At 39.2% G+C, this 27,072-nt stretch overlaps 1 protein-coding gene across 4 annotated transcripts in view; it reads left to right on the forward strand.

Annotated features, from left to right (window-relative positions):
• The window catches only part of PTPN2 (protein tyrosine phosphatase non-receptor type 2), a 114,051-nt gene that overhangs the window by 10,988 nt on the left and 75,991 nt on the right, over window positions 1-27,072 (forward strand). For all 4 annotated transcript variants that reach the window (XM_069099603.1, XM_069099602.1, XM_069099604.1 and 1 more), the window contains exon 2: window positions 20,398-20,488. In XM_069099603.1, coding sequence (XP_068955704.1) covers window positions 20,398-20,488 — 91 coding nt within the window. The remainder of the gene's footprint in view (window positions 1-20,397; window positions 20,489-27,072) is intronic.

Genomic DNA, 27,072 nt, shown 5'->3' on the forward strand with positions numbered 1-27,072 from the left:
AGTGGGAAGTATCCAGTAGACAGCTAATGACTCAGAACTGGAGCTCAGGAAAGGCCTGGGTATATAAATTGTTGATGTGGGAGTCATCTGCATAGAGATGATAATTGAACCCATTGATGAGGTCACCAAGGAAGGGTGTTATAAACTGGGTCCATTATAGATTTGTTACATAACCTTTACTAGGTCCTCGATGCTGCAAGGCAATCCCTTTAAATCTCCCTAATTAACTCACTCTCCCACTCATCACAGCACCTCTTCAAAACTCCCTCAGACCTCCCATGGCTCACCCTTTCCCCACTCTCTCAGTCGAGAACTTTGCCTTATATTTTATTGAAAAAGTTGAGGAAATTTGCTATAAGCTCCTCTTTTCCCTTCTTCGTTTTACATCACTCAGACACTTTCTGTCTTTCTCCTCCTTCACTCCTTCTCAGATGAAGAGGTAGCCCTTGGCTAATCCTCCTTTACTTTAATATAAGTGATCCCATTCCATCCCATCTTTTCCAAGAGATTACCTCTTCTATTCTCTCACTTATCTTCAGTCTCTTCCTGTCCACTGACTGCTTCCCTACTGCCTACATAAATGTTGGTGTCACCCCCATCTTCCAAAAACTCTCACTTGATCTATCCATCCCTACTAACTTCCCGTAACTCTCCTTTATTTTGTGGCTGAACTCTTTGAGAAGGCTGTCTACAGCAGGTGCCTCCACTGCTTATCTTCACTCTCTCACTCACTTTTTACTGCCTTGCTTCCAGCCTCATTCAGCCAAAACTGATCTTTTAAGGCCTCTTCTCAATCCTCATCCTTCTTGACCTTACTGTGTAGCCTTTGACATTGCGGATCGCCCTCTTCTCATCTTTATCAGTTTTCCAAACACTGCTCTTTCCTGGTTCTCCTCCTCAGCTTTCTTTGCCTTTTGTCCAGGTCATGCCTGCTAGCCTGGGGTGTCCACCAGGGCTCTGTCTTGGGCCCCCTTTCTTATCCTTCTATCCTGTTTTAGTTGGTGATCTCTCCAGCCATGTATTCAGTCATCATCTCTATGCTCATGATTCTCAGTCTTGTTTCTCCAGCCCTAAATTTTCTGCTGACCTCCAGTCTCACATCTCCAGCTGCCTATTAAACATTGTAAACTGGTTGTCCCATAAACTTCTTAAACTCATGTCCACAGTTAAACTCAATAACTTGACCATCAAGCCCTCTCCACTTCCAAACATCCCTAGTACTGTTGAGGGTTCCACTCTCCTGGGCTCAACATGTAGGTGTCATCTTCGGTTCTTCACTATCGCTCTCTCCCCATGTCTAACCTGTTAACAAGCCTGTCAGTTTTACTTAAATGACATTTCTTGAATATGCTCCTCTTCTCCCACATTGTCAACACCATGATACAGGTTTTCATCACCTCATGTCTAAACATTGCTGTAGCCTGCTGGTTCTGCCTTCCACAAGTCTCTTCTCTACTAATGCTGCACTTGGCTGTCAAATTGATCTTCTTAAAGTGCAGGCTTGACTTTGTCATCCCCTCCTATTCAGTGAACTCCAGTGGCTCCCTATTACCTCCAGGACCAAAGGCAAAATCCTCCAGCCTTCAAAGCCTGCCCCTTCCCTGCCTCCCTTCCACCTTTCCAGTCTTCTTGTACCTTATACTGTATCACATACTTTGCAATCCAGTGATACTGGCCTTCTTGCTGTTCTTGAAAAAGATACTCCATGTACTGACAGGTATTTTCACTGGCTATACCTCATGCCTAGAATTCTACCTCCTGCTTTCAACTAACTTCAAATCCTAGCTAAAATCCCACCTTCTACAGGAAGCCGTTCCTGATCCCTCTTTAAAATTCTAGTGCCCTTTCTCTGTTCATTATTTCCAATTTATTCTGTATATAGTTTATATATAGTTGTCTGTATGTTATTAGAATGAGAACTCCTTGATGGCAGGGACTATCTTTTGCTTTTTTTTTTTTTTTGTCTCCCTAGTGCTTATTAGCACAGTGCCCAGCACATAGTATATGCTTAATGTTTGTTGACTGATTGAGAAGAGGGCCTAGAACCGAGCTTTGGGGGTATACTCATAGTTAGAGGGTACAATGTAGATGATGATCTAGCAAAGGAGACTGAGAATAGCTTTATAGGTAGGTGGGAAACAAGAAAGAATGATGTTATAAAAACTCATAGAGGAGACTGTAACAAGGGGAAGTGTCACATGTTGCAGAGAGGTCAAGAAGGATGAGGATTGAAAAAAGATCATCAAATTTAGCAATTGAAAGATCATTGGTAACTTTGGAGGGAACAATTTCTCTTGAGTAACCAGATTGCAAGCAAAAATGAAATGAGTGAGAGAAGTAGAGGAAGTCAGTGTACTACGGCTTTTTTTTTTCCTATTCAGGTTCCCTATATTCTTGTGTGGGAAATTTTTTTATCTGACTCTACGTTTATCCCCATTAAATTTCATATTGTTAATTTCCAAGCCTGTCATTTCATCTTGTTGATTTTCTGAATCTCAGTTCTCATCCAGTATATGCCTTTTCCTCCCAGTCATGTGATAACCCAGAAATATAAACATGTCATCTATGTCTTTGTCCAAGCTGTAGATAAAAATATTGGAACAGAACAGGGCCAGTGACCACTTGGTGGTTCCATACTTATTGAAATCTTTATTGAACCCATATGTACAAAAATGTTTATAGCAGCTCTTTTTGTGGTAGCAAAGAATTGGAAATTAAGGGGGTGCCCATCAGTTGGGGAATGGCTGAACAAGTTGTGGTATATGCATGTTATGGAATACTATTGTGCTATAAGAAACAAGGAGCAGATGGTCTTCATATTTACCTGGAGAGGCTTAAAAGAACTGATGCTAAGTGAGAAGAGTAGAACCAGGAGAAATTTGTACACAATTACAGATACAATGTACCGTGTTTCCCCGATAATAAGACACTGTCTTATTATTTTTTGGACAGAAAAACACCAGAGGGCTTATTTTCAGGGGAGGGCTTATTTTAATGAACATTGACAGCAATTTTAATAAACAGGTAAATGTGAACAAAAAAATGTACCTTTATTCAATAAGCAAATCACTGGGGAAGAACAGGATGACGCGCTCACTGCTGCAGCTCTGATTGGATGCAGCTTGGAGTGCGGCGTGCGTTTCGGGGGGGGGGGACGGTGCATACAGAGGGTACCATAATGTAGCGTGTAGCGCAGGGGATCACCTTCACTACAGTAGCAATCTCAATAGGGCTTATTTTCAGGGGAGGGCTTATTTTAGAGGAATCTTACACAGTAAGAGGAGGGCTTATTTTCGGGATAGGTCTTATTATCGGGGAAACGCGGTATGTGTGATGACCAACTTTGATAGACTGGACTATTCTCAGCAATGCAGTGATATAAGTCAATCCCAAAAGACTCATGATGGAGAGAAATATGTGCATCCAGAGAAAGAACTAAGTTTATATCCAGGTGGAAGCAAAATACCTGATCTTTTTCCTTCTCTTATTTGGTTTTATGTCCTCTTTACCATTTTTCATTCCAGCTGGCACAATCTGTCCTTATAATCTGAGTAATGTATAATGTGAAAGTATTTACAGATCCTATACTTGACTATAAGCTGCCATGGTGGGGGAGGGGAGGGAGAGGGACAAAATGTGAAACTCAAGGAATTGTGGAATTGAATCCTGTAAACTAAAAGGAAACAAACAAATTAATAAAAAAAAGATTTAAAAAAAAAGAAATCTTTATTGAATTAAGGTAAGGAAGGTCCCTATTTTTCCAGATGAGGAAATTGAGACTCAAGTGAAATGGTTTGTAGAAGGTCACACAGCTGCTGTTTGGTCATTGCTTTTCTGAGAGCAGATCTAGGGGTATTTTCATTGACATCATAGATTTTAGAGAAAGAGGCAGCAGTAGATAGAGAGCTTACTTGGAATTAGAAAGACCTGGGTTCAAACTAGCTATGTAACTCTAAGCAAATCACTTAACCTATGGGCTGTCTATAGATGGAAAGGACCTTAGAGGTAGTCTAATCCAATCTTTTAATTTATAGATAAGGAACCTGGGAAACAGATTAAATAATTTGCTCAAAATCACCTAAGATAGTGACAGAGCAGGTGTTTAAATACAAGTCCCTTAACTCCATATCCAATAGTTTTTCCACTGTATTATGCTGCCTGTCACCACATTCCATATGTTTATGTTATCCATAAACATTTTTTGATCTACTAGCTGGACTAGTTTAAATAGGTAGGTAGGTAGCGAGAATGTATCCAAATTTATTCAGGCAAACTCAAAGGACGTTTATTTGAATCAAAACTGAAACAAATTGATAGATGACTCAACAATAAGAGCCAAGGACATGAATAAATAAGCAAAATATTTTAAAATTACATTATGTATAGTTTGGTGCAGTGATCTTTTTGATAGGTAGGAATGAGTCTTAAGAGGCCTTTAAAAGAAGGAAATTTTGGGATTGGATAGGGGGCGGAGCCAAGATGGCGGAGTAGAAGCACGACCTTCTCGAGGCTCCGGCTTCCACCTTCCCCAATCCATGTAAAAGGGGACTCTAAACAAACTTTGGAGCTGCAGAACCCACAAAATGACACAGAGAAGCTAACCTCCCACTGAGGACAGCCCGGCAGGCGGGCAGGAATCGGCCAGCACAGCGCTCTGGGAGCTGAGCCCAGCCCCATGCCAAGGCTTTAGCCCCAGGGCGGGCCTGACCAGCAGCCAGCCAGAGGGACTCCAGATCAGCAGCAGCTGTGGCCCTTTCCAGATTTATCAATACATAGATGCGAAGGACAAGGTGAGAGGCAAGTGCAGTCTGGACTTTGGGACCCAGTAAGTGGGAGTGCGTAGCTTCTACCCCCGGGGCGAGAAACTGCTGAGATGCCAGCAACAGCCAGCCAGCACCACGTGGCGGCTTCAGCTCCTGGCCTGCAGAGTGTAGGGGTGTAGCAGCAAGCACCCCAAGCGTCCTCAGGGTTTGCAGCTACCACAGGTTCTTGGATCTGCTCTGCTAAAGGAAAGCAACTCAAAATGGGTTAACAAGCTTACTTTAATCAGTCAGACATATATCGTTTACCTTATTCAGGAGAAAAGGTCAGCACCCTGAATCTCAAAGTATACAGGCATAATTATCAAGACAGAAACATCAAGTAGACAGATTTCCAAACTGTCCAACCATTACATCCATACCCAGTCAACATCTGGGTTTCCACATTCTGGGTTTTTCAAAGCCGGGGGACTCTCAACAACGGCTTCCCAGAATTCAGATCAAATCACAGAACACTTCTCAAAGTGAGTCCCAAAACAAAGCTACACATCAGGGCTTATATAGCCTTCTCCTGGCTCAGAGAATGTAACAACCTTATTGACCCACTGGCCAGTCAAAAAGTATCTACTGAAAAACAAGCCTCCCACCCCAGGCTCCTGGTGCACGTTAGCCTAGGGGCAGGGAAGATCTTTAAATCTGCATTTCCATTACAAGGGGGACCAAGCACCAGTCTGAGGGGTAATCGCTCTTGCTTTAACCTGCTTGGATCTGGATTGCAGTCTAGGTTGGAGGTCCTGGGGTGTGTGTCTAGCTTGCCAGAGCGTGTGGAGACCTCAGAGAGGGCACCCATCTAATACCTCCGGCAACTGAGAAAACCCCAGCGTTTGGGACGAAAACTCCCTTGTCTGGTGGCAGAGTCCTACTGTGGCAAAAAGCCCAAAAGTAAAAAAATTGAGTGGCAAAATGAGCAGGCAAAGGAAGCAAAGCAGACAGAAGATTCCAACGTTACACTCCTATTTTGGGGACAAGAAGGAGCAAGGCATGGAACAGGAGGAAATCAGTGAAGTCAGAACTGCACCAAAAGCTTTAAAGGAAAATACTAGCTGGTTACAGGCCATAGAGGACCTTAAGAAGCAGATAAGAGAAGTGGAGGAAAAATTGGGAAGAGAAATGAGAATGATGCAAGAAAATTATGAAATGAGAGTCAACAGCCTGACTGAAGAAAATAATACCTTAAAAAACAGACTGACTCAAATGGCAAAGGAGGCTCAAAAAGGCAATGAGGAGAAGAATGCCTTAAAAAGTCGAATTTGCCAGATGGAAAACGAATCTCAAAAGCTCAATGAGGAGAATCATTGCTTCAGAATTAGATTGGAGCAAATGGAAGCTAATGACTTTATGAGAAATCAAGATGCTGTTAAACAGATCCAAACAAATGAAAGAATAGAAGGCAATGTGAAATATCTCATGGGAAAAACCAATGACCTGGAAAATAGATCCAGGAGAGATAACTTAAAAACTATTGGATTACCTGAAAGCCATGACCAAAGTAAGAACCTAGAAAGCATCCTCCAGGAAGTTCTCAAAGAAAACTGCCCTGATGTTTTAGAACCAGAGGGCAAAATAGAGGTTGAAAGAATCCACCGATCACCTCCTGAAAAAGATCCCAAAAAGAAAACTCCTAGGAATATTATAGCCAGGTTCCAGAATTCCCAGATTAAGGAGAGAATATTACAAGCAGCCAGGGAGAAACAATTTGAATATTGTGGAAACACAATCAGAATAACCCAGGATCTGGCAGCTTCTACACTGAGGGATCGAAGGGCTTGGAATGTGATATTCCGGAGGTCAAGGGAGCTGGGACTAAAACCCAGCAAAACTGAGTATCATGTTTCAGGGGAAAATTTGGTCATTCAGTGGAATATAGGACTTTCAAGCATTCTTGCTGAAAAAACGAGTTGAATAGAAAATTTGACATTCAGATACAAGAAGCAAGAGAAGCATGAGAAGGTAAACGGAAAAGAAATCATAAGGAACTTATCAATGTTGAACTATTAACATTCCTACATGGAAAAAAATAATTGCATTTTATGAAACTTTTCTCAGTAGTTGAAGGGATTAGAAATATATATATGTCTATATATGAGGGTATATGGACATATGAATACATATGTGAATGTGTGTATATACATTTACAGGTATACATAGAGGGCACAGGACCAATTTAACAGGAAGGGATGATACTTAAAAGGTGAAATTAAGAGGTGAGAGGAATATAATGAGAGGAGATGGGGAGAGACAGATTGGGGCAAACTATCTCATACAGAAGAGGCAAGGGAAAATGGTTACAATGGAGGGGAAGAATAGGCAGGCAAAAGGGTCAACCTTATTCCCATTGAATCTGGCTTGAGGAGGGAGTGAAATACACACTAAATAGGGGATCTCATCCTCCAGGAGAATAGGGGGGGAAGGGGATGAGAGGGAGGATGATGGAAGGGAGGGCAGGCTGGGGGGGAGGAAGTTGGAAGCACCCACTTTTGAAAAGGGACAGGATCAAAGTAGAGAATAGAACAAGTGGGGGGTGGGATAGGAGGGAGGGAAATATAGTCAGTCTTTTACAATATATCTACTATGTTATTGTTTTGCATTAGCCACACATGTGCAACCTATACTGAACTGCTTGTCTTCCCAGTGGGGGTGGGTGGTAGGGGGGGAAGGGAATGAATCTGGAATTGAAAGTTTTAAAATGAAATATTCAAATATATGTGTGTGTGTGTGTGTGTGTGTGTGTGTATATATATATATATACTATTATTAATACCATCTTACATGTAATTAAGAAATAAGATATACAGGCTCTGAGGCATAGAGATCCAATGGAAAAGTCGAAACGGGTATGGGAGAAAATATGGGAGAGAGCAGATTGGAGGTGGGGATATCTTGTGGGACTGCTATTTTGGGGGATGGATGGGGGAAAAACGGGGAGAAAATTTGTAACTCAAAATCTGGTGGAAATGAATGATGTAAATCAGAAGTTAATAAAGCTTTTTAAAAAAAATTTAAAAAAAAAAGAAGGAAATTTTGGCCAGGGAACTAATATAGTTAATCTTTGAATATAGGACTGGTTAATTCTTGAAAAGATGCTGTTAAGTTGAAAAATGATTTTCTCCTAGAGACAAGTATATGATAGGGAGTTATATTCCTGATTTTGGGGCCTGATCAGCTTTAGTAGAAATAATTATAAATAGATTTGATCAACTCTAAATTATAGTATTACATTATACACATTGCTCTGAAGTATACACACACATATATACACACACAGTTTAAGGCAGCACTATAATCTATTACAAAAAACAGTCAGATGTATTATGATTCAGTGCGTTTAACAGAATATGCTATAGTACTATAACATACTATAGTAAGTTCTTACTTTAATGCCTGCTTAGTTTTTCTTGCCACCCATCAAGTTTAGAGGAGTGAAGTAATAAACATTAAAGACAATTGATATAGAAAGCTTTTTTTTCCTAGGAGGGTTTTCCATATTCTTGATGCAGCATGGTATGGTGGAAATAACATTGGAGTAGTAGTCAGAAGACCTGGGTTCATAGCTCACCTTGGAGACTCAGATTTGCGACTTGGGCATTAGTTATGTGATCTAAGCCATTGTTTGCTTCTTTGTAAAATGGAATTTGAAAATGAGATAATGACTCTTGCACTCACTCGATGGTTGTAAAGTTGAAATAACATAAGAAAATGCTTCATATATATTGTAAACCATTATATTGTATTAAAATATTTCCTGGGTGCCAGGCACTGTGCTAGGCCTGGGAATACAAAGATTTTGGGGGGAAAAAAGCACACTCTATTCTACCAAAGGAGAACTGTACATGCATAAGAATATGTGAAATGTATATGAAGAAAGCCAAATGATTTGGGGAAGGGGGGGGCTCTAGGAGCTGAGGAGATTAGGAAAATGTGTAGGAGGTGAAACTTGAGCTAAATTTTGATTTCTTCCTCCCCCCGGCCCCGAGAATTAGAGAAGAAGGAGTGTATTCCAGGCATAGGGGACAGTTTGGAGACAGAAAAGGAAAATGAAATGTCATGGTGGCAGGTAGGCCATTTTGGCTCATTTTGTCAAGTGCTGGAAAGGGAGTAATGTGAGGTAGCTAGGTGGAACAGTGGATAGAGAGCTGGAACTGGAGTCAGGAAGAACTTGAGTTCAAATGCTACCTCAGACTTACTAGATATGGCACCTGGGCAAGTTTAATAACTTCTGATGACATCTGCCTGCCTCAGTTTCCTCATCTGTAAAATGGAGATTACAATAACACCTGCCCTCCAAGGTTGTTGTGAAGATTGAAATGAAATATTCCTAAAGACCATTGCAAACTTGAAGGCACTGTATAAGACTGGAAAGGTAGGTAGATGGGAAGGCTATCTATTTTGCTGCCTTTTTATTAATGAAATTTCTCTCTAGCCATCATAAGCATTAGAAATCAGTGTTTTTGTTCTCATTAAGTCAAACAATTCAATAAGTAGTTTTTAAGCTACTATGTACGAGTCAGTGTGCTGCGTGTTGAGCATAAATAAACAAAAAAGCAAACATTCTCTGTCCCTGAAGAGCTTAAACTCCTTTAGGATGAAACATGTACACAGATAAGTAAATGGAAAACAAGTCCATAGTGACTATTATTGCCTGATTCATTTCTTGCTGTGGGGTGAGAGGATACTAAAAATGCTTGATCATGGTTAGGTTTAGCTACAGCTGGGGCTTTGGTTATAGCATGACATCCAGGTGGTGGAGGTTCCTGAAAGATACAATAAAAGTTAAGATCTAGCAGGGATCATAATTAACTAAAACTATCTCCACTGCCTGGAACAGTATTGTGTGTATAACTAATAAGGCTACTAGGTGGCACAGTGGATAGAGCTAGCTGACTCTGGAGTCAGGAAGACCAGAGTTCAAATGCTGTCTCAGGCACTTACTAATTTTGTGACCTTGGGCAAATCTCTTAACTTTTGTCTGCCTCAGTTTCCTCATCTGGAAAATAGGGGAAATTATGGCACCTACATCCCAGGGCTGTTGTGAAATGAAATTTTGTAAAGACATTTGCAAACCTTAAAGCACCATATAAATAACTAGTACTAAATAAATATTTGCTTAATTTTTGAAATATACAATCTTTATTTCTGTACAGAGCATTTTGTTCTGTATCCGTCTCCTTTTTTATCCTAGTGAAGTGAGTTACCTAGAAGAAAATAAGAAATTCCTTTTTCCTTCTTTTGGACCTAGAATGAGCCCTAGGCTTTATTCTTTATTTTTTTCTAGGTGCTCAAGCAAAAGGCAACTTTCCAGCAAAGACCTAAAAACCTTCATTCCTTTTCCCCTTCCAATTCCCCTGCCCTCGCTTGTTTGTTGTTTGACCTTTTCAACATCAAATCTCCAGTTTAACTAGCCTTGCTTAGTTTTATAGTCCCTTCATTCTTCCTATCAGAGTCTCATTCATAGGGCTTGTTGTTCATCCTTCCTTTTCCAGAAGGACCAGTGTGTCTTGACTTGCCTGTAAATTGGATTTAAGTGAATGCAGAGTTGTACAAAGTAGGCAGCTTCACTGTCTCTTCTAGTCTTCGAAGTCCAGTGGCAAGACAAAGTCAAGATGACTGGCGATGGCCTGGGATGCAATGGATGACCTTGGTGTCTTCAGGGTCTGACCAAGCTCTAAGTGCTCTGTAGGGCCTACTTCAGCTGCCTTCATGGCCATTTGAACAAATTGTTTTTGTCCACACCCCCCCCCCCAATTCTTCATGTGCTTGGGATAAACATTCCCTTACCTCACCAATGGGTTTGAGGCTCAAAGACGCTTTTACCAGGGTGTGGCCAGTGAGCATGCTGCAAGTTTTTGGAGCCTAGGTGAGAGTTGGGTGAAGTTGGACACTAAAGGTGGGTGAGCAGCCTTGAAAAGGGCTTGGCAAGCCCTCCTATCAGATGTACTAGTCATGTGTGTGTGTGTGTGTGTGTGTGTGTGTGTGTGTGTGTGTGTGTGTGTGTGTGTGCGCAAGCAAAAATAAACCCTGTTTGGGGTTGGTATGGATTCATATGACTACTGAATGAGGGAGGGAGGGAAAGTTTCTTTCTGTGAACTAATCTTTTTTTCCCCCCTTATGGCCTTATCTTTTTGGCCAGTTTTCATTCTGATTGAATTTCTGTGGTTTGTTTTCAGTTACTCAACAAACATTAGGATTTACTTTGTGACTTCTTGCCCCAAGATAGGGATAATAATAATAATTTGCATTTACATAACTTACTTTTAGAGATACTTTGTTCACACCAACTCTAGGTTAGGTAGTACAAGTATTATATTCATTTTAGAGATGAGGGAACTGAGACTCTGAATTTCTCCAAGTTTAGTATTTACCCAAAATTAGTAAGTGACAAAACTGGACTTCAGTCAGTCAGCAGGCATTTATTAGTCATCAGCTAAATGCCAGGGGCTCTGCTAGGTGAAAGGGGCACAAATATACAAGACAAGTGAGACTTTTCTTGCCCTCAAGCAGCTTAAATTATACTACCAGGGAGTTGTGGCTAGGGAAAAGGACTTTGATCTAAGCAATTATAGGGATTGTGAGTGGAGATCAGGGCAGTAAATTCTCTGAATCTTTCTAGTAGCATTGAGAATATTTTGTTACTGTCCTTGAACAAAAAAGACAAGTCGAGGCTTTATGGGCATAGTGGGCAGAACTTGTTCTAGCGAGGTCCTGGCAGATGACTGGAAGGGATAAAGCATGGTCTTCAGGTCTGGGGCTGGCTGTAAACGCAGGAATGGGGTGGCTCTGTCATTGAATTGACAGCCCCAGTTACGATATCAAGTCTCAACTCACGTCTCATCTGCCAGAAGCCTCTCCCAGTCCTCCCTAACCTTAGTGCCTTTCCTCTGTGACTGTCCCATTTATCACGTAGGGTAGAAATATAAATATCTGTGTGGACACAGATACGCCTGGTCTGCGGCCGCTTTGCATGTTGTCTTCTTTGTGTCCCTAGCATTTAGTCTAGTGCCAGGGGATGGCTCTTAATGTGTGCTTGTTGATTCACTGCGAAGCCCTCCATGAAGTTTCTGTGCCCCTAGACTCTGCCTCCCCCCCTTGGATTTCACATAGCGCTGAGCAGAAGGAAAAAATGCAAATTATTTAGGGAATGATTAATTGTCAGTCCACATAGAGTATCAAGTATGGGAACCAGGAAGAGAATGAAATAAGGTAGAAATGTAGATTGGTGCCATGTTGTTAGTGCTACGTTCCTTCTCAAATGAAGTTTCAGTGGAGGGTCACTGATGTCAGATTGAAGACTCAAGGACTTCAGATTTTATCCTGTGGACAGTAGGGCCATCGAAAGTTTTAGTCCTCTGGGATGATGGTTGATCATTGATGAGAATTCTTAAATCTTTCAATGGAATACTGATATTCTTGTAGTCCTGCTCGCATTACTCTGCATACATACAAGTTCATACAAGGCTTCCTAGGTTTCCCTGAAACAGTCCATTTCTACAAATAGTAGAAATATTAGTCCACTAATAGTCCATTTTGTTCATATATCATAGTTTGTCTAGTCTAGTGATTTCAAACTCAAATAGAAACAGGGACCATAGTCCATTTATCAGGATCCCTGATGGCTGCATATTGACTTATTTTTTTAATATAATATCTATGCTTTATTATATTTATTTTTATAAAATGTTTCCTAATTACATTTTATTCTGGCTTGGGCCATACTAGAGTATTGTGGGCCATGTCCCTGCAGGCATGTGTTTGATATCAGTCTGCATCCCCTTAAATTCTAGTTCTATGTACCTAACAAAGAGAGGAACGTTTTTGTGTCTGTGTATCTTTTTTCTTTTTTTTCATCTCTTTTGGGGCATTGATTTTGCCTGATTCATGTCCATGTTCTTCCAAAGATCTCCACAGAGGAATCATTCAATCTGCTGGAGGCCTTCCTCTGAATCTTTTTTTATGTCACAGGTGCAAGTGGAACACCCAGGGGTGTCCATCTGTTAATCCTTGTTCTTGTCACCTGATTAGCCCACCTTCTTTTCTTACCATATGTTTCTTCCATAATATTTCTTATACCATTTCTTGCATATAGATCATTGTTAGAAATAGCTCTGGTCTATTTCTGCCCATCTTGCATTTTCACATTGTCCTTTGGGTCACCTTCAACTTTAATTTCTTGTATTTTATGGTGCTGTAGGATTTACAGTCATAAAGAGTCATCAGGGGTGTTTTTAAAGTTGAGTCATTGTCCTAGGAAGATGTTTTATGAAAAGCCCTGCTCTCTTTGCTCTACTTGGTTCTAGGACCAACTTAATGTCCATTTGCACTATCTGCATCAGATTATACTGATAAACTAATTAAAAAGATTAACTATCCATTTGTGTATCAGAGTCCAGATCAGTAGTCTTCAAACTTTTTGATGCCTTATCAGTTGAAAAAAATTGAGTATGTACCTCAGTTTGAGTTAGGCATAGGGTCTGGACCTGTAATTTTTTTTTTTTTTTGGTTAAGAGGAACTCTTGAGCAAAGAAACTGCTTTTTGTCACCTCCTCTGCATTTTAAGAGTTTTAGACCCTAATTGATAAATGATCAAAGGATATGAACAGGCAGTTTCCTGAGGAAGAAATTAAAAGATATCTATAATCATATAAAAAATGCTCTAAATCACTACTGATTAGAGAAATGCAAATCAGAACAACTCTTAAGTACCACATCTCACCAGTCAGATTGGATAACATGACAAAATAGGAAAATGATAAATATTAGAGATGTGGGGAAATTGGAACACTAATGCATTGTTGGTGGAGTTGTGAACTAATCCGACAATTCTGCATAGCAATTTGGAACTATGCCCAAAGGGCTATAAAAATGTGCATACCCTTTGACCCAGCACTTTTCGAGCTATATCACAAAGAGATCCTACAAGTGGGAGGAGGAACCGTATGCACAAAAATATTTATAGCAACTCTTTTTGTGGTGGCAAAGAATTGGAAATCAAGGGGATGCCCATCAATTGGGGAATGGCTAAACAAGTTGTGGTATATGAATGTAATGGAATATATACTGTGCTATAAGAAATGAGGAGCAGATGGACTTCTTAATAACCTGGAGAAGACTTATATAAGCTGAAGCTGAGGAGCAGAACCAGGAGAACATTGTACACAATTATAGACACATTCTGTGATGACTGACTTTGATAGACTGAGCTCCCCTCAGCAATACATGGTTGTAAGACAGCTGCAAAGGACTCATCATGGAAAAGGCTGTCCACATCCAGAGAAAGAATTAAGGAGTCTGAAAGCAGATTGAAGCAAACTACTTGTTTTCTCTTCTTTTTTGTTTTATTTTGTTCCTTTCTCATTCATTCCATTGGTTATAATGTTTCTTTACAACTTGACTAATGTTTAATGTGAAGATCTTTGTAGAACCTATATCAGATTGCATGCTGCCATAGAGGGGGAGGGGTGAGGGGGGAATTTGGAACTCAAAAGCTTGTGGAACTGAATGTTGTAACTGAAAGTAAATAAATAAAAATTTTTTTAAAGATGTCTTAGAGTCTTTGAGACTGAACACTTGGAAGTTAAGTGACTTGCCCAGGGTTCCTCGGCCAGACTTGAACTCAAGGGTCTTCCTGACTCTGAGGTCAGCATTCTATCTACTGTGCCATGTTTCTTTCATACCCAATAAACATACATAAATAAGTAAATAAATAAAGTTCTAACATGTATGTTATAAAAATACAAAATAGAAATGAAAAAGGTTGAGATGCAAATAAATAAAAACATTTTATTTTATATGCTAATGGTATAAAACTTTTTGTCTTTGGTAAAAATCATGATAATATTTTTAGTGAAAGAAAATGTGATTAAATCTTTCATTACTTGGGGAAAACCCCTTTATATGTCCTAGGAGATAAGGCAGATTTATACATGTTTGTTAGTAATTGATAATTCTGTTAATTTGGTAGATATAACAAGCCAAATAAGTGAATTTCTTTATATGCTTTTTATTGAGATATACAATACAATAATCAAATAATAGGTCAGAGCAGTCATTGAACTTGACAGTTTCTCGGGAGTCATGTTTTTTCTGTGTATAGTAGTAATTAACCATACAGAATGCAAAACTAAGCAAGAGTAAGTTTCTCATTTCAACTCAGCAGAAAGTTTACACTGTCAGTTCCTTCTGCATTCTTTATATGGTTTTGCTTATTCGTGTTTGAATATTTTTGCTGCATTTTTGTATGATGTGAAGAACCCCTAGAAGGCCCATTTGTGGAGGAGATTCTGTCTGATCCTCATGTCTGTGGGGAGCCACTGGAGTTTATTGAGCTGGAATATGTCGTGGTCAGATTTATATTTTAGGAAAATCAGTTTAGTTGCTCTTTGGAAGAATAAGTGAATTGGGGCAGAGATTTAGACAGGCAAGGAAACAGTTTCAATAGTGCAAGCAAGAAGTTATGAAGGCCTGTATTATGCAAATGCTTGTATGAGTGGAAAAACTAGGACCATAAGAGAGATGATATGAAAGCAGAAATGATGCAGTTTGGTAATTAATTGATTATATGGGGAAAGTTGAGAGTCAGGCATTGAGGAAGATATTCAGTTTAGAATCCTTTTTTTTTTTTAATGTATTTACGTTTAGTTTATAACATTCAGTTCCACAAGTTTTTGAGTTCCACATTTTCTTCCCTCCCTCCATCCTCTCCCTTCCCCCCCCCCCCGCCCCGGCCATGGTGGCATGCAATCCAATATGACTTCTACATATACCTTCACATTAAACATTAGTCAAATTGTAAAGAAGAATTATAATAAATGGAATGAACAATGAGGAAGAAGCAGCAAAACAAAACGAAAAGAGAGAGCAAGTAATTTGCTTCCATCTGCATTCAGACTCCTTAATTTCTTTCTCTGGATGTGGACAGCCTTTTACACTGTGAGTCCTTTGGAGTATTGCTGAGAAGAGCCCAGTCTGTCAGAGTTAGTGTTCTGGTTCCGCTCCCCTCACTCAGCTTCAGTTTACATAACACTCTCCAGGTTATTATGAAGTCCCTCTGCTCCTTATTTCTTATAGCATAGTATTCCATTACATTCATATACCACAACTTAGCCATTCCCCAGTTGAAGGGCATCCCCTTGATTTCCAGTTCTTTGCCACCACAAAAAGAACCGCTATAAATATTTTTGTACATATGGGTCCTTTTCCCATTTGTATGATCTCTTTGGGATACAGCCCTAGATATTGCTGGGTCAAAGGGTACGCACATTTCTACAGCCCTTTGGACATAGTTCCAAATTGCTTTCCTGAATGATTGGATCAGTTTACAACTCCATCAACAATATATTTGTGTCCCAATTTTCCCACATCTTCTCCAACATTTATCATTTTCCTGTTTTGTCATATTAGCCAATCTGACTACCTAAGAGTTATTTTTGATTTGCATTTCTCTAATCAGTAGTGATTTAGAGCATTTTTTCCATATGATTATAAAGATCTTTAATTTCTTCCTCAGAAAACTGCCTGTTCATATCCTTTGACCATTTATCAGTTGGGGGATGACTTTTATTCCTATAAATTTGACTCCGTTCTCTGTACATTTTAGAGATGAGGCCTTTATCAGAGACACTGGTTACAAAAATTCTTTCCCAATTTAATGCTTCCCTCCTAACCTTGGTTACATTAGCTTTGTTTGTACAAAACGGTTTCAATTTATTGTAATCAAGATGATCCATTTTGCATTTCATAATGCTCTCTATCTCATTTGGTCATAAATCTGACAGGTAAACTATTCCTTGCTCTCCCAGAATACTTACAGTATCAGCCTTTATATCTAAATCATGAACCCATTTTGACATTATTTTGGTATATGTTGTAAGATATTAATCTGCGCCCAGTTTCTGCCATACTGTTTTCTAGTTTTCCCAGCAGTTTTTGTCAGATAGTGAGTTCTTATCCCAGAAGATGGAGTCTTTGAATTTATCAAACAGTAGGTTACTATAGTCACTTACGACTGTGTCTTGTATGCCTAATCTATTCCACTGATCCACCACTCTATTTCTCAACCAGTACCAAGTGGTTTTGATGACTACTGCTTTATAATACAGTTTCAGGTTAGAATCTTAAAGTGATGGTGATGTCCTTGTCAATAATAAGAAAGTTAGGAAGAGAGGCTGATTTTCAGGAAAAGAAGGTGAGTTCTTCTTTGGACACATTGAGTTTGACATGCTACACATAAATCCAGTGTGGAGATCCAGATCATACCCTATAACTGTAGGTGACCCATGAGGTTCTGTCCTAGGCCCTCATCTCTTCTCCTTCTGTACTATCTCATTTGGTGATCTCATCAACTCTTGGGGATTCAGTTACCATCTTTATGTTGAAAATTCTCAAATCAACTATCCCGTTCTAAACTGTTGGCTGACCTCCAGTCTCACGTTTCCATCTGCCTTTGACACATCTTGAACTGGATGCCCAGTAGACATCTTAAACCCAACATGTCCAAAATGGAACTCATTTTCTTACCTCCTAATCTCTGCCTTCCACCCGAATTTCTTACTGCTGTAGATGGCAGCACCCAGTCCCTTGAGTTTGCAACCAGTTGTCATGCTTTTCATCCTTGACTAATAATTTTATTACTCTCCCTGTCTCAATATAACCCTTCTGTCCTCTGGTGCTGTCACCACTCTGGTTCAAGGTCTGTTTACTTCAAGTGTTTCTCCACTCCAATCTCTCCTCCATTCAACCATTGAAGAGAGTTTCCTAAAGATCAGGTCTAATCATGTCACCACTACTAAATAATCTCCAGTGATTCCCTCTCTCTTCCAGGATAAAATAGAGTGCTGTTTGGTGTTTTAGAATACTGCAGAACCTAGCCCTATCCTACCTGCCTAGTTTTCTTGGACCTTACACTCCCTTCCCCCCATACTCTTTGATCCAGTGACATAGGCCTCCTTGCTCCTCCATAACACTTTGTCTCTTGGTTCTGGGCATTTTCTCTGGCTGTCCCCCATCTCTGGATGAAGTTGATGAGGGGCCAGAGGAGAAGCCCCCAGGGATACAGGGATCCTGAGACTAGAGTTCCCAGGGCAAGGTTGCCTGGAATGAATTTGAGGACTCAAGCATTCTTTAAGTCAAGGTGGGAAAAGTTTATGGTTACGCTTTTCAGTGGGCAAGAGTTCTTTGGGAACCTGCAACATTAGTGGGGTACAGTTAAAGTTTATATAGGATAAATATAGTAAAACACGTGCCAAATTGTGCTAACTAGGTGAATCACAGCGGGATTAGGGATTGGTTAAAGAGTAGTCAGTTCTTAAGGGAACATGTGCAGGTATTTTACCCAGAGTTCACTGGGAAATAGCCCAAGAGGGAGCTACATGGAGGTTTGGTTTTAGACCTAAAACGTCACTAAGTCAGGTAATGGTCAGGGCTGACTGAGAAATACCCAGGCTGCCCCCATCAGTGTCTTGTTAGACAAGATAAACTTCAGGGAGTATGTATATGACTAAGTCTAGGATAGGTAAATAGTAAATATCTTTATGACCCAGTGCACAGCTCCTTCAGCCAGTACACAGCTGGTTCAAACTACTAAATTCCATAGGTGCAGCTGGCTACTTATCAGAAAGAGAGATAATTACTTTGCTAGGGCATGCTGCCCTTGAGTTGGAGAGAAACTGCCTGGGACAGTGTTTTGAGGCTAGGAAGATTTGAGACTAGGGAGATGTGTGATTTTGGAACTGGGTTTCAAGCACAGGCACCCAAGCACCCCATCAGGATGTTCTTTCTCCTCATCTCTGCTCCTTGACTTTCCTGGCTTCCCTCAAGTTCCAAATAAAATCCCATCTTCTATAGGAGCCTTTCCCAACCTCATAATTCTAGTGGCTTCCTTCTTTTATTTTCTGGTTATCCTGTATAGAACTTGTTAGTAAATTTGTTTGGGGGGGGCTAGGTGGTGCAGTAGATAGACTGCCAAACTTAGAGTCAGAAAGACTTATTTTCCTGATTTCAGATCTGGCTTTAGATATTAGCTGTGTGACCCTGCGCAAGTCACTAAATCCTGTTTGCCTCAGTCTCCTCATCTATAAATTGAGCTTGAGAGGGAAATAGCAAACCACTCCAGTATCTTTGCGATGAAAACCCAAATGGGGTCCCAGAGAGTTAGACACGACTGAAATGACTGAACAGCAACACGTATTTGTTTACTTGTTTGTTGTCTTCCCCGTTAGATTGTGAGCTTCTTGAGGACTGGGACCATCTTTTGTCTCTTTTATCCCCAGTGCTTATTTGAACGCCTGGCACATAGTAGTCACTTAATCAATGTTTATTGACTGAGTGGAGACCACAGGTCTAGACAATAAGAATTTTTATCCACTTAGTTTATCTTACATGAATTTTTAGGCTAATTTATTTTGAATAGTCTTGAAGATATTTTGTATTGTATCTCAACCTTTGGAATTACATAGTTTTTTTATCTGGAAGGGACCTTAGAAATTGTCTCGACCAACTCCTTCATTTTACAGATTCAATAACTGACAGAGGACAGAGTTTAAGCAGTTTTCCCAGATAAGAGATTGTAGGTGTCGGAGCTGAGACTTAGACCCAGGGCCTGTGACTCCGCAGGTAGCACTCTTTCCATTGCATTGAGCTGCCTCCCTTCATTCAGCTCAGTATCACATGTCAAGAGGAGGAGTCGGACAAGCATCAAGCAGCCATACTATGCTCTTCAGCTATTGTACAGGGCATTTCCTCAGAGTTTGGAAAGTGCTTTTGTGAGCTTCTTAACCCTTTTGTATGCCTCTTAAGCATTCAATAATGAGCATCTCTGAACAGATTTGTATCTGTAGTTACAGGGAATTTTGTATAATTTTGTCATTAAACTGTTAGACCTCTTTGTTAAGACTTTGGTTCTTCCAGTGAGCTTTTTTCCTTTTCTTTTTGTAATCAGTAACTGGTTAACACAGTGGGTGTCTGGTAGTTTCTCCATCTTTCAGTCAAATAGGTGACACTAAAATTGTACTGTGCTGAGGAGGATTTGTAAAAACCTACCTGTTCCCTTCTCTTCATCAATGAAACCCTCATTGCACATGTTCATCATTTTATAAAGTTTTTGCAGAGATGAAAAAAGTGGTATAAGTTTAGGTAGTTTAATGTTCTATTTATTATCTTTTGGGGATATTAATATTTGTGATTTTTTACATTCTTTTTTTAATCTTTATTTCCCTGAGGTCTTATGAAGTAATCTCCCAGTGCTTTCAAAATTGTGTTATCTCCAGCATTGTTTTCCTTGCTGTATACTTGGTCTTATTCCACAGTTTTTCCAATTTCTTAAGTACTATTTCTCCTGCTTTATATAGCATATTAGATACTGTTTCTTCCCTCTATAACTTAGTAATAATTCCAGTAGACCTATAATTTCATCAATATTGTTATTATAGCAATCAAATTGTAACTTTTAAAATATATTCCTTCATATGTTTTCTTGCTCAGGCTTATGTTGAAGATAGTTTATTTAATGACTGGGAAAGTAAGTCTTTATTTTGTTGTACACAATATGAGAAGTTTGATTATTAAATTATATTTTTGTTATTTTAAGGAAATTCGAAATCAGTCCCATGACTACCCTCATAAAGTGGCGAAATCTCTAGAAAATAGAAATCGAAACAGATACAGAGATGTCAGCCCATGTAAGTACTTAAGGATTTTGGGGGGAGGGTTAAAAGGTACAATTGGGCTTGGAGTGGTGGTTGGGGAGTGGAGTGAGGACTTTTAAATAGTTAAATGTAATGTAAATTTAAGTATAAAACCAAAGTAACAGTGTTAACTATGTGTAAGATTGGAAAAACTATCTGAAGTGGATCAGTGGAATAGATTGGGTACACAATACACAGTAGGTAATGATCATAGTAATCTAGTGTTTGACAAACATAAGGATCCCAACTTTTGGGACAAGAACTCACCATTTGAAAAAATTGCTGGGAAAACTGGAAAGTAGTTGGCAGAAACTAGGTATAAACCAACGTCTCACATTGTATACCAAGATAAAGTCAAAATGGGTATGTGATTTAGACAGTAAGAGTGATACCATAAGCAAATTAAGGGAGCATGGAATGTTTTACTTGTCAGATCAGTGGACAAGGGAAGAATTTATGACCAAATAAGAGATATAGAGCGTTACAGGATGTAGAATGGATAATTTTGATTACATTAAATTAAAAAGGTTTTGCATAAAAAAAAACAACCAATGTATTCATGATTCAAAGGAAAGCAGAAAAATGGGGGGAAATTTTTTACAGCAACTCTCTCTGATAAAGGTCTCTTTTCTCAAATATATAGAGTACTTGAGTCAGTTTTATAAGAATACAATTCTTTTCCCCAATTGATGAATGGTCAAAGGATATGAACAGGCAGTTTTCAAATGAATAAATCAAAGCTATTTATAATCATATGAAAAAAATGTTCTAAATCACTATTGATTAGAGAAATGCACATTAAAACAACTCTTAGGTACCACCTCGTACCTATTTATAGATTGGCTAATATGACAGAAATGAAAAATGATAAATGTTGGAGGGGATGTGGGAAAATAGGGACAGTAATGCTCTATTGATGGAGTTGTGAACTGATCCAAACATTTTGGAGAGCAGTTTGGAACTATGCCCACAGAGCTATAAAATCATGCACATCCTTTGATCTAGCAATATCACTATTGGGTCTGTATGCCAGAGATTTAAAAAAAGGAAAAGGACCTATTTACACAAAAATATTTATAGCAGCTCTTTTTGTGGTGACAAAGAATTGGATATTGAGGGGATATCCATCATTTGGGGAATGGCTGAACAAGCTGTGGTATATGATTGTAATGGAATACTGTTGTGCTTCAGAAAAACCTGGAAATGCTTACACACAAACTGATACAAAGTGAAGGGAGCAGAGCCAGGAGAACATTGTACAAAGTAATAAGAATATTATACTATGATCAACTGTGAATGACTTAGTTATTCTCAGCAATACAGTGATCCAAAGGACTCATGATGAAAAATGCTATCTACCTCCACAAAGGGAAATGATGGAGTCTGAATGCAGATTGAAGCATAATATTCTTTACTTGCTTTATTTTTTGTGTGTTTTTTCTTTTGGTCATTGTTTTCTTTTGCAACATTACTAATATCGAAGTGTTTTGCATGACTGCGTATGTATGACCTATACATGTATAAGCATAACATATATACACACATTGAATAACTACAAATGTATAACATGTATCAAATTGTCTTTTAAATGAGGGTGGCAGGGAGAGAGGAAAGGAGAGAATTTGGAACGCAATTTTAAAAAATAAATGTTAAAAATTTTCACATGTACTTGGAAAAAAAATATTTAAAAATAGAAGAAAAGGGGTGCAGAGCCAAGATGGCAGTGTAGAAGCAGGAAAACTCCCTGCACTCCCCCAATAACCACCTCAAATACCTATAAAAAATGACTCTAAACAAACTTTAAGACTACAGAATCCACAAAGTGACAGAGAGAAACAAATCTCCCGCTGAAGACAGCCTGGCAGGTAGAAAGGAAGGGTTTGTCTCAGCCTCTTCTATATGAGATAATTTACCCCATTCTGTCTCTCCCCGTCTCCTCTCATATTCCTGTCTCACCTCTCAATTTCACCTTTCAAGTATCATCCCTTCCAATTCAATTGATCCTGTGTCCTCTGCCTTTGTATACCTGTACACATATATACACACACTTACATATGCATTCATACACCCATATGCCCTCCTATATAGACATATATATGTATGTATACATATACATTTCTATTCCCTTCAACTATTCTCACACTGAGAAAAGTTTCATAAGTTACAATTATTGTTTTTCCATGTAGGAATGCAAATAGTTCAACTTAGATAAATTCCTTATGATTTCTTTTCCCTGTTTACCTTCTCATGCTTCTCTTGCTTCTTGTATCTGAATGTCAGATTTTCCATTTCAACTCTGGTTTTTTCATCAGGAATGCTTGAAAATCCTCTATTCCACTGAATGACCATATTTTCCCCTGAAACATGATACTCAGTTTTGCTGGGTATGTGATTCTTGGTTTTAATACCAGCTCCTTTGATCTCCAGAATATATTCCAGGCCCTTCGATCCCTCAGTGTAAAAGCTGCCAGATCCTGTGTTATCCTGACTGTATTTCCACAGTATTCAAATTGTTTCTTCCTGGCTGCTTATAGTATTTTCTCCTTGATCTGGGAACTCTGGAACCTGGCTATAATATTCCTAGGAGTTTTCTTTTGGGGATCACAGAGGTGATCAGTGGATTCTTTCGACCTCTGTTTTTCCCCCTGGTACTAAAACATCAGGGCAATTTTCCTTGAGAATTTCTTGAAGGATGATTTCTAGGTTCTTTTTTTGATCATGGCTTTCAGATAGTCCGATAATTTTTAAATTATCTCTCCTGGATCTATTTTCCAGATCAGTGGTTTTTTCCAAATGAAATATTTCCCATTGCCTTCTATTTTTTCATTTGTTTGGATCTGTTTCATAGTGTCTTGATTTCTCATAAAGTCACTAGCTTCCATTTGCTCCAATCTAATTCTGAAGGAATGATTCTCTTCAGTGAGCTTTTGAGCTTCCTTTTCCATCTGGCAAATTTGGCTTTTTAAGGCATTTTTCTTCTCATTGGCTTTTTGAGCCTCTTTTGCCATTTGAGTTAGTCTATTTTTTAAGGTGTTATTTTCTTCAGTCAGGTTGTTGACTCTTTTCCTGATTTTCTTGCATCATTCTCATTTCTCTTCCCAATTTTTCCTCCACTTCTCTTATTTGGTTTTCAGAATCCTACTTAAGCTCCTCTACAGCCTGTAATCAGTTCATATTTTTCTTGGAAGCTTTTGGTACAGGAATTCTGACTTCACTGTCTTCCTCCAATTCCATGCTTTAATCCTTTTTGTCCCCAAAATATGAATCCAAAGTCAGATTTCTGTGCTTGCTTTGCTTCTTTTGCTTGCTCATGTTGCCACTCAATTACTTGACTTTTGAGCTTTTTGCCCCAGTAGAACTCAACTTCCAGAGAGGGGAGCTTTGTCCCAAATCACTGGGGTTTTCTCAGCTGCTGGAGCTATTAGTTGGCTGCCCTCTCTGAAGCCTCCACAAGCTCTGGCACACTGGTCACACACCCCAGGACCTCCACCTAGACAGAGATCCAGATCCAAGCAGCTTAAAGCAAGCGCCATTACCCCTCAGACAGGTTGCTTGGTCCCCCTACAATCTGCAGGCTGGGAGCTCTGAAGCAGCCACCGTAGGCTGCCGCCTCACCTCAATTGCTCCTCCCTACGGGAGGCAAAGGCCAGACCACACTCCCGACTCCCTGTTCCCAAAGTTCACACTGACCTTTTACTTTGTCTTTGGCATTTATGGGATATAATTCTGGAAACCGCCACAGTTGCTGGTGATCCACTCTCCTGAAGTCCCTCCAGCTGTGGCTGGTTGGGGCTGCCCTGAGGCTTAAACTGCTGGCTCATGCAGGCCTCGGCTTTGCTCCCAGCAGGCTGTGATGGACCCTTTCTTTCCACCTGCTGGGCTGTCTTCAGTGGGAGATTTGTTTCTTTCTGTCACTTTGTGGGTTCTGTAGTTTGTTTAGTGTCATATTTTATAGGTATTTGAGGTGGTTATGGGGGGAGTGCAGGGAGTTTTCCTGCTTCTACGCCTCCGTCTTGGCTCTGCCCCATCCCTTTTACTTTCTTGTAGGGAAAGATGAATTTCTATGCCCCATTGCCTGTATATCTTCTTTTCTGGTTGCATGTAAAAACAATTTTTTTAACATTTGTTTTTAAAACTTTTGAGTTCCAGATTCTGTCCCTTCTTCCCTCCTCACTCACCCCCATTGAGAAGACAAGCAATTCAATATAGGTTATATGTGTGTAGTTATAGCATTTTCATTTTTAAAAATACATTTTTATTATCTTTTTTTTTACATCATCCAGATTTCTTTCAGTAACCCTCTCCTTCCCTGACAGTCATCTAATAAAACAGTGATACTTTTTTAGAGGAAAAAAATTAGCAGAACTTCTCCATACCTCAAATCTAAAAATATGTGTAGTGTATCATTAGATAGCTTTGTAAAAGGGTGAGAGTATATTCTCTTATCTTTTCTTTGAAGCCATGCTTATTCATTGTAATGTTTCAACATTGATTTTTGATTGCGTGATTCTTTCAGTTTACACTGTTGTAGTCATTGTGCATATTTTTTTTACCCTGCTTACTTTACAGTTTATCTTACTCTTTCCATGCTTATATATATTGATCATATTCATCATCTCTCTTTTATTTTTTTTAAGCAATGGGGGTTAAGTAACTTGCTCAAGGTTACATGGCCAGTTATTTCTGGGTGTGGTGGTAAGTATCAGAGCCCAGATTTGATCCCAGGTCATCCCGACTCTGGGGCCAGTTCTCTTACTCACTGAGCCACCTGGCCACCCCTAAGCAATTGGGGTTAAGTAACTTGCTCAAGGTTACATGGCCAGGTGTTTCCGTGTGGGTGCTAAGTGTCTGAGCCCGGATTCAATCCCAGGTCATCCTGGCTCTGGTGCCAGTGCTCTTACTTGCTGTGCTACCTGGCCACCCCATATTCATCATCTCTTAAAGCACAGTATATTGGGAGTGTTTTTTTCATCTGTCAAAAGAGCTTGGATTTCTTTCCTTGAAAACTTCCTGTTCATATTTTCACCACTTATCAATTGGTAGATGTCTCTTATTCTTATAAATTTGAATCAGTTCTTTATGTATCTTGGAAATGAGACTTCTTTCAAAGAAAATTGCTGAAAAATTTTTTTTCCCTTCTAATCTTAGCTGCATTGTATTTGCAGTTTTCTTTTTTTAAAAATACATGATGGGGCAGCTAGGTGGCGCAGTGAATAGAGCACCAGCCCTGGAGTCAGGAGGACCTGAGTTCAAAACCAGCCTCAGACACTTGACACAATTACTAGCCGTGTGACTTTGGGCAAGTCACTTAACCCTGTTGCCCTCCAAAAAGCCAAAAAAAAACCAAAACATGATGCATTCAGCACATTAATTCAAAGGTCCTTTGCTTGTCTTTTCCCTCTCAGTTTCCTTTTGTTCTCTTCTGTGCATTTTTTACATTCTTTAATAACAGACTTTCTTGCTTGCTTCTTTTTTGAGGGACATCACTAAGTATTTCCATCGGTTTTCCCCCCAACCCCCCCTTATCCTCCTTCCTTTAAAAAAAAAAAACAAAAAAAAACTTCCCCTGTAACAAATAAACAGTCAAGCAAAATAAGTCAAAACATTGGCCATGTCCAAAAATATATATCTTAATCGGCACCTTTAGTCCAGTCTCAGGATGTGGATGGTATGCTTCATCATAGGTCCTGTGGAGTTGTGATTGATCATTGCATTTATCACAGTTCTTTCAAAGTTATTTTTTTTCCTACCTTTCATTTACACATTTTATTTCAGAGCACCTTACAGAATGACTTCCTAAATCTTCAATTGAGAACAAGGAAACTAATCACACAGCTACAGTCACATTGCATGGTATGCTACACATTTCAAATGGACTTCAAAATGTGCTCTCAACATAGAATATCTATTAGCTTCCCTGAAGTCCATTTTCCAGGAGTCAATAGGAACTAATATAATATAAGCTCAGAAATCCAGTTCTTACTCTGATCACAGCATTTCCTGTACAAGAAGCAAAATAGTTCCTATCACTTTTTCATGGCATTTCTCAGATTCTTGAACTGAATAGACAATCACATTATTCCCTAATCTGATACAGTTCTTCAAGTAGCTAATATTAATTTTAAAGATGCTAATTCTGAAACACTAAAAAGATAGATTAAATGAATATTTTTTTATAAAGATATGAACCAACTCCAAAGGTAAGATAAAATTTTCCAGTCTCTAGTTTTTTAGCTTACTGAGACATGATGATTCTCTTCACTCTGCTTTAGAAATTGCTTTGGGGAAGTGAATGATCTTTAATCCTTTCTTTTTTTTTAAATGCTTTATTAACTTCTGATTTATATTATTCATTTCCGCCAGATTTTGAGTTACAAATTTTGTCCCCATTTTTCCCCTACCCACCGACCCAAAATAGCAATCACCCCTGCTCCAATCTGCTCTCTCCCATATTTTCTCTCATACCCCTTTCGACTTTTCCAGTGGATCTCTATGCCCCAGTGCCTGTATATCTTATTTCCCAATTACATGTAAAATAGTATTAATAATAGTATCTATCTATCTATATATGAGTATTT

This window comes from Petaurus breviceps, unplaced genomic scaffold (genome assembly GCF_028583685.1).
Source record: "Petaurus breviceps papuanus isolate PSGF00001 unplaced genomic scaffold, PetGlider_PUasm1.0 38, whole genome shotgun sequence".
NCBI classification, from domain to species: domain Eukaryota; kingdom Metazoa; phylum Chordata; class Mammalia; order Diprotodontia; family Petauridae; genus Petaurus; species Petaurus breviceps.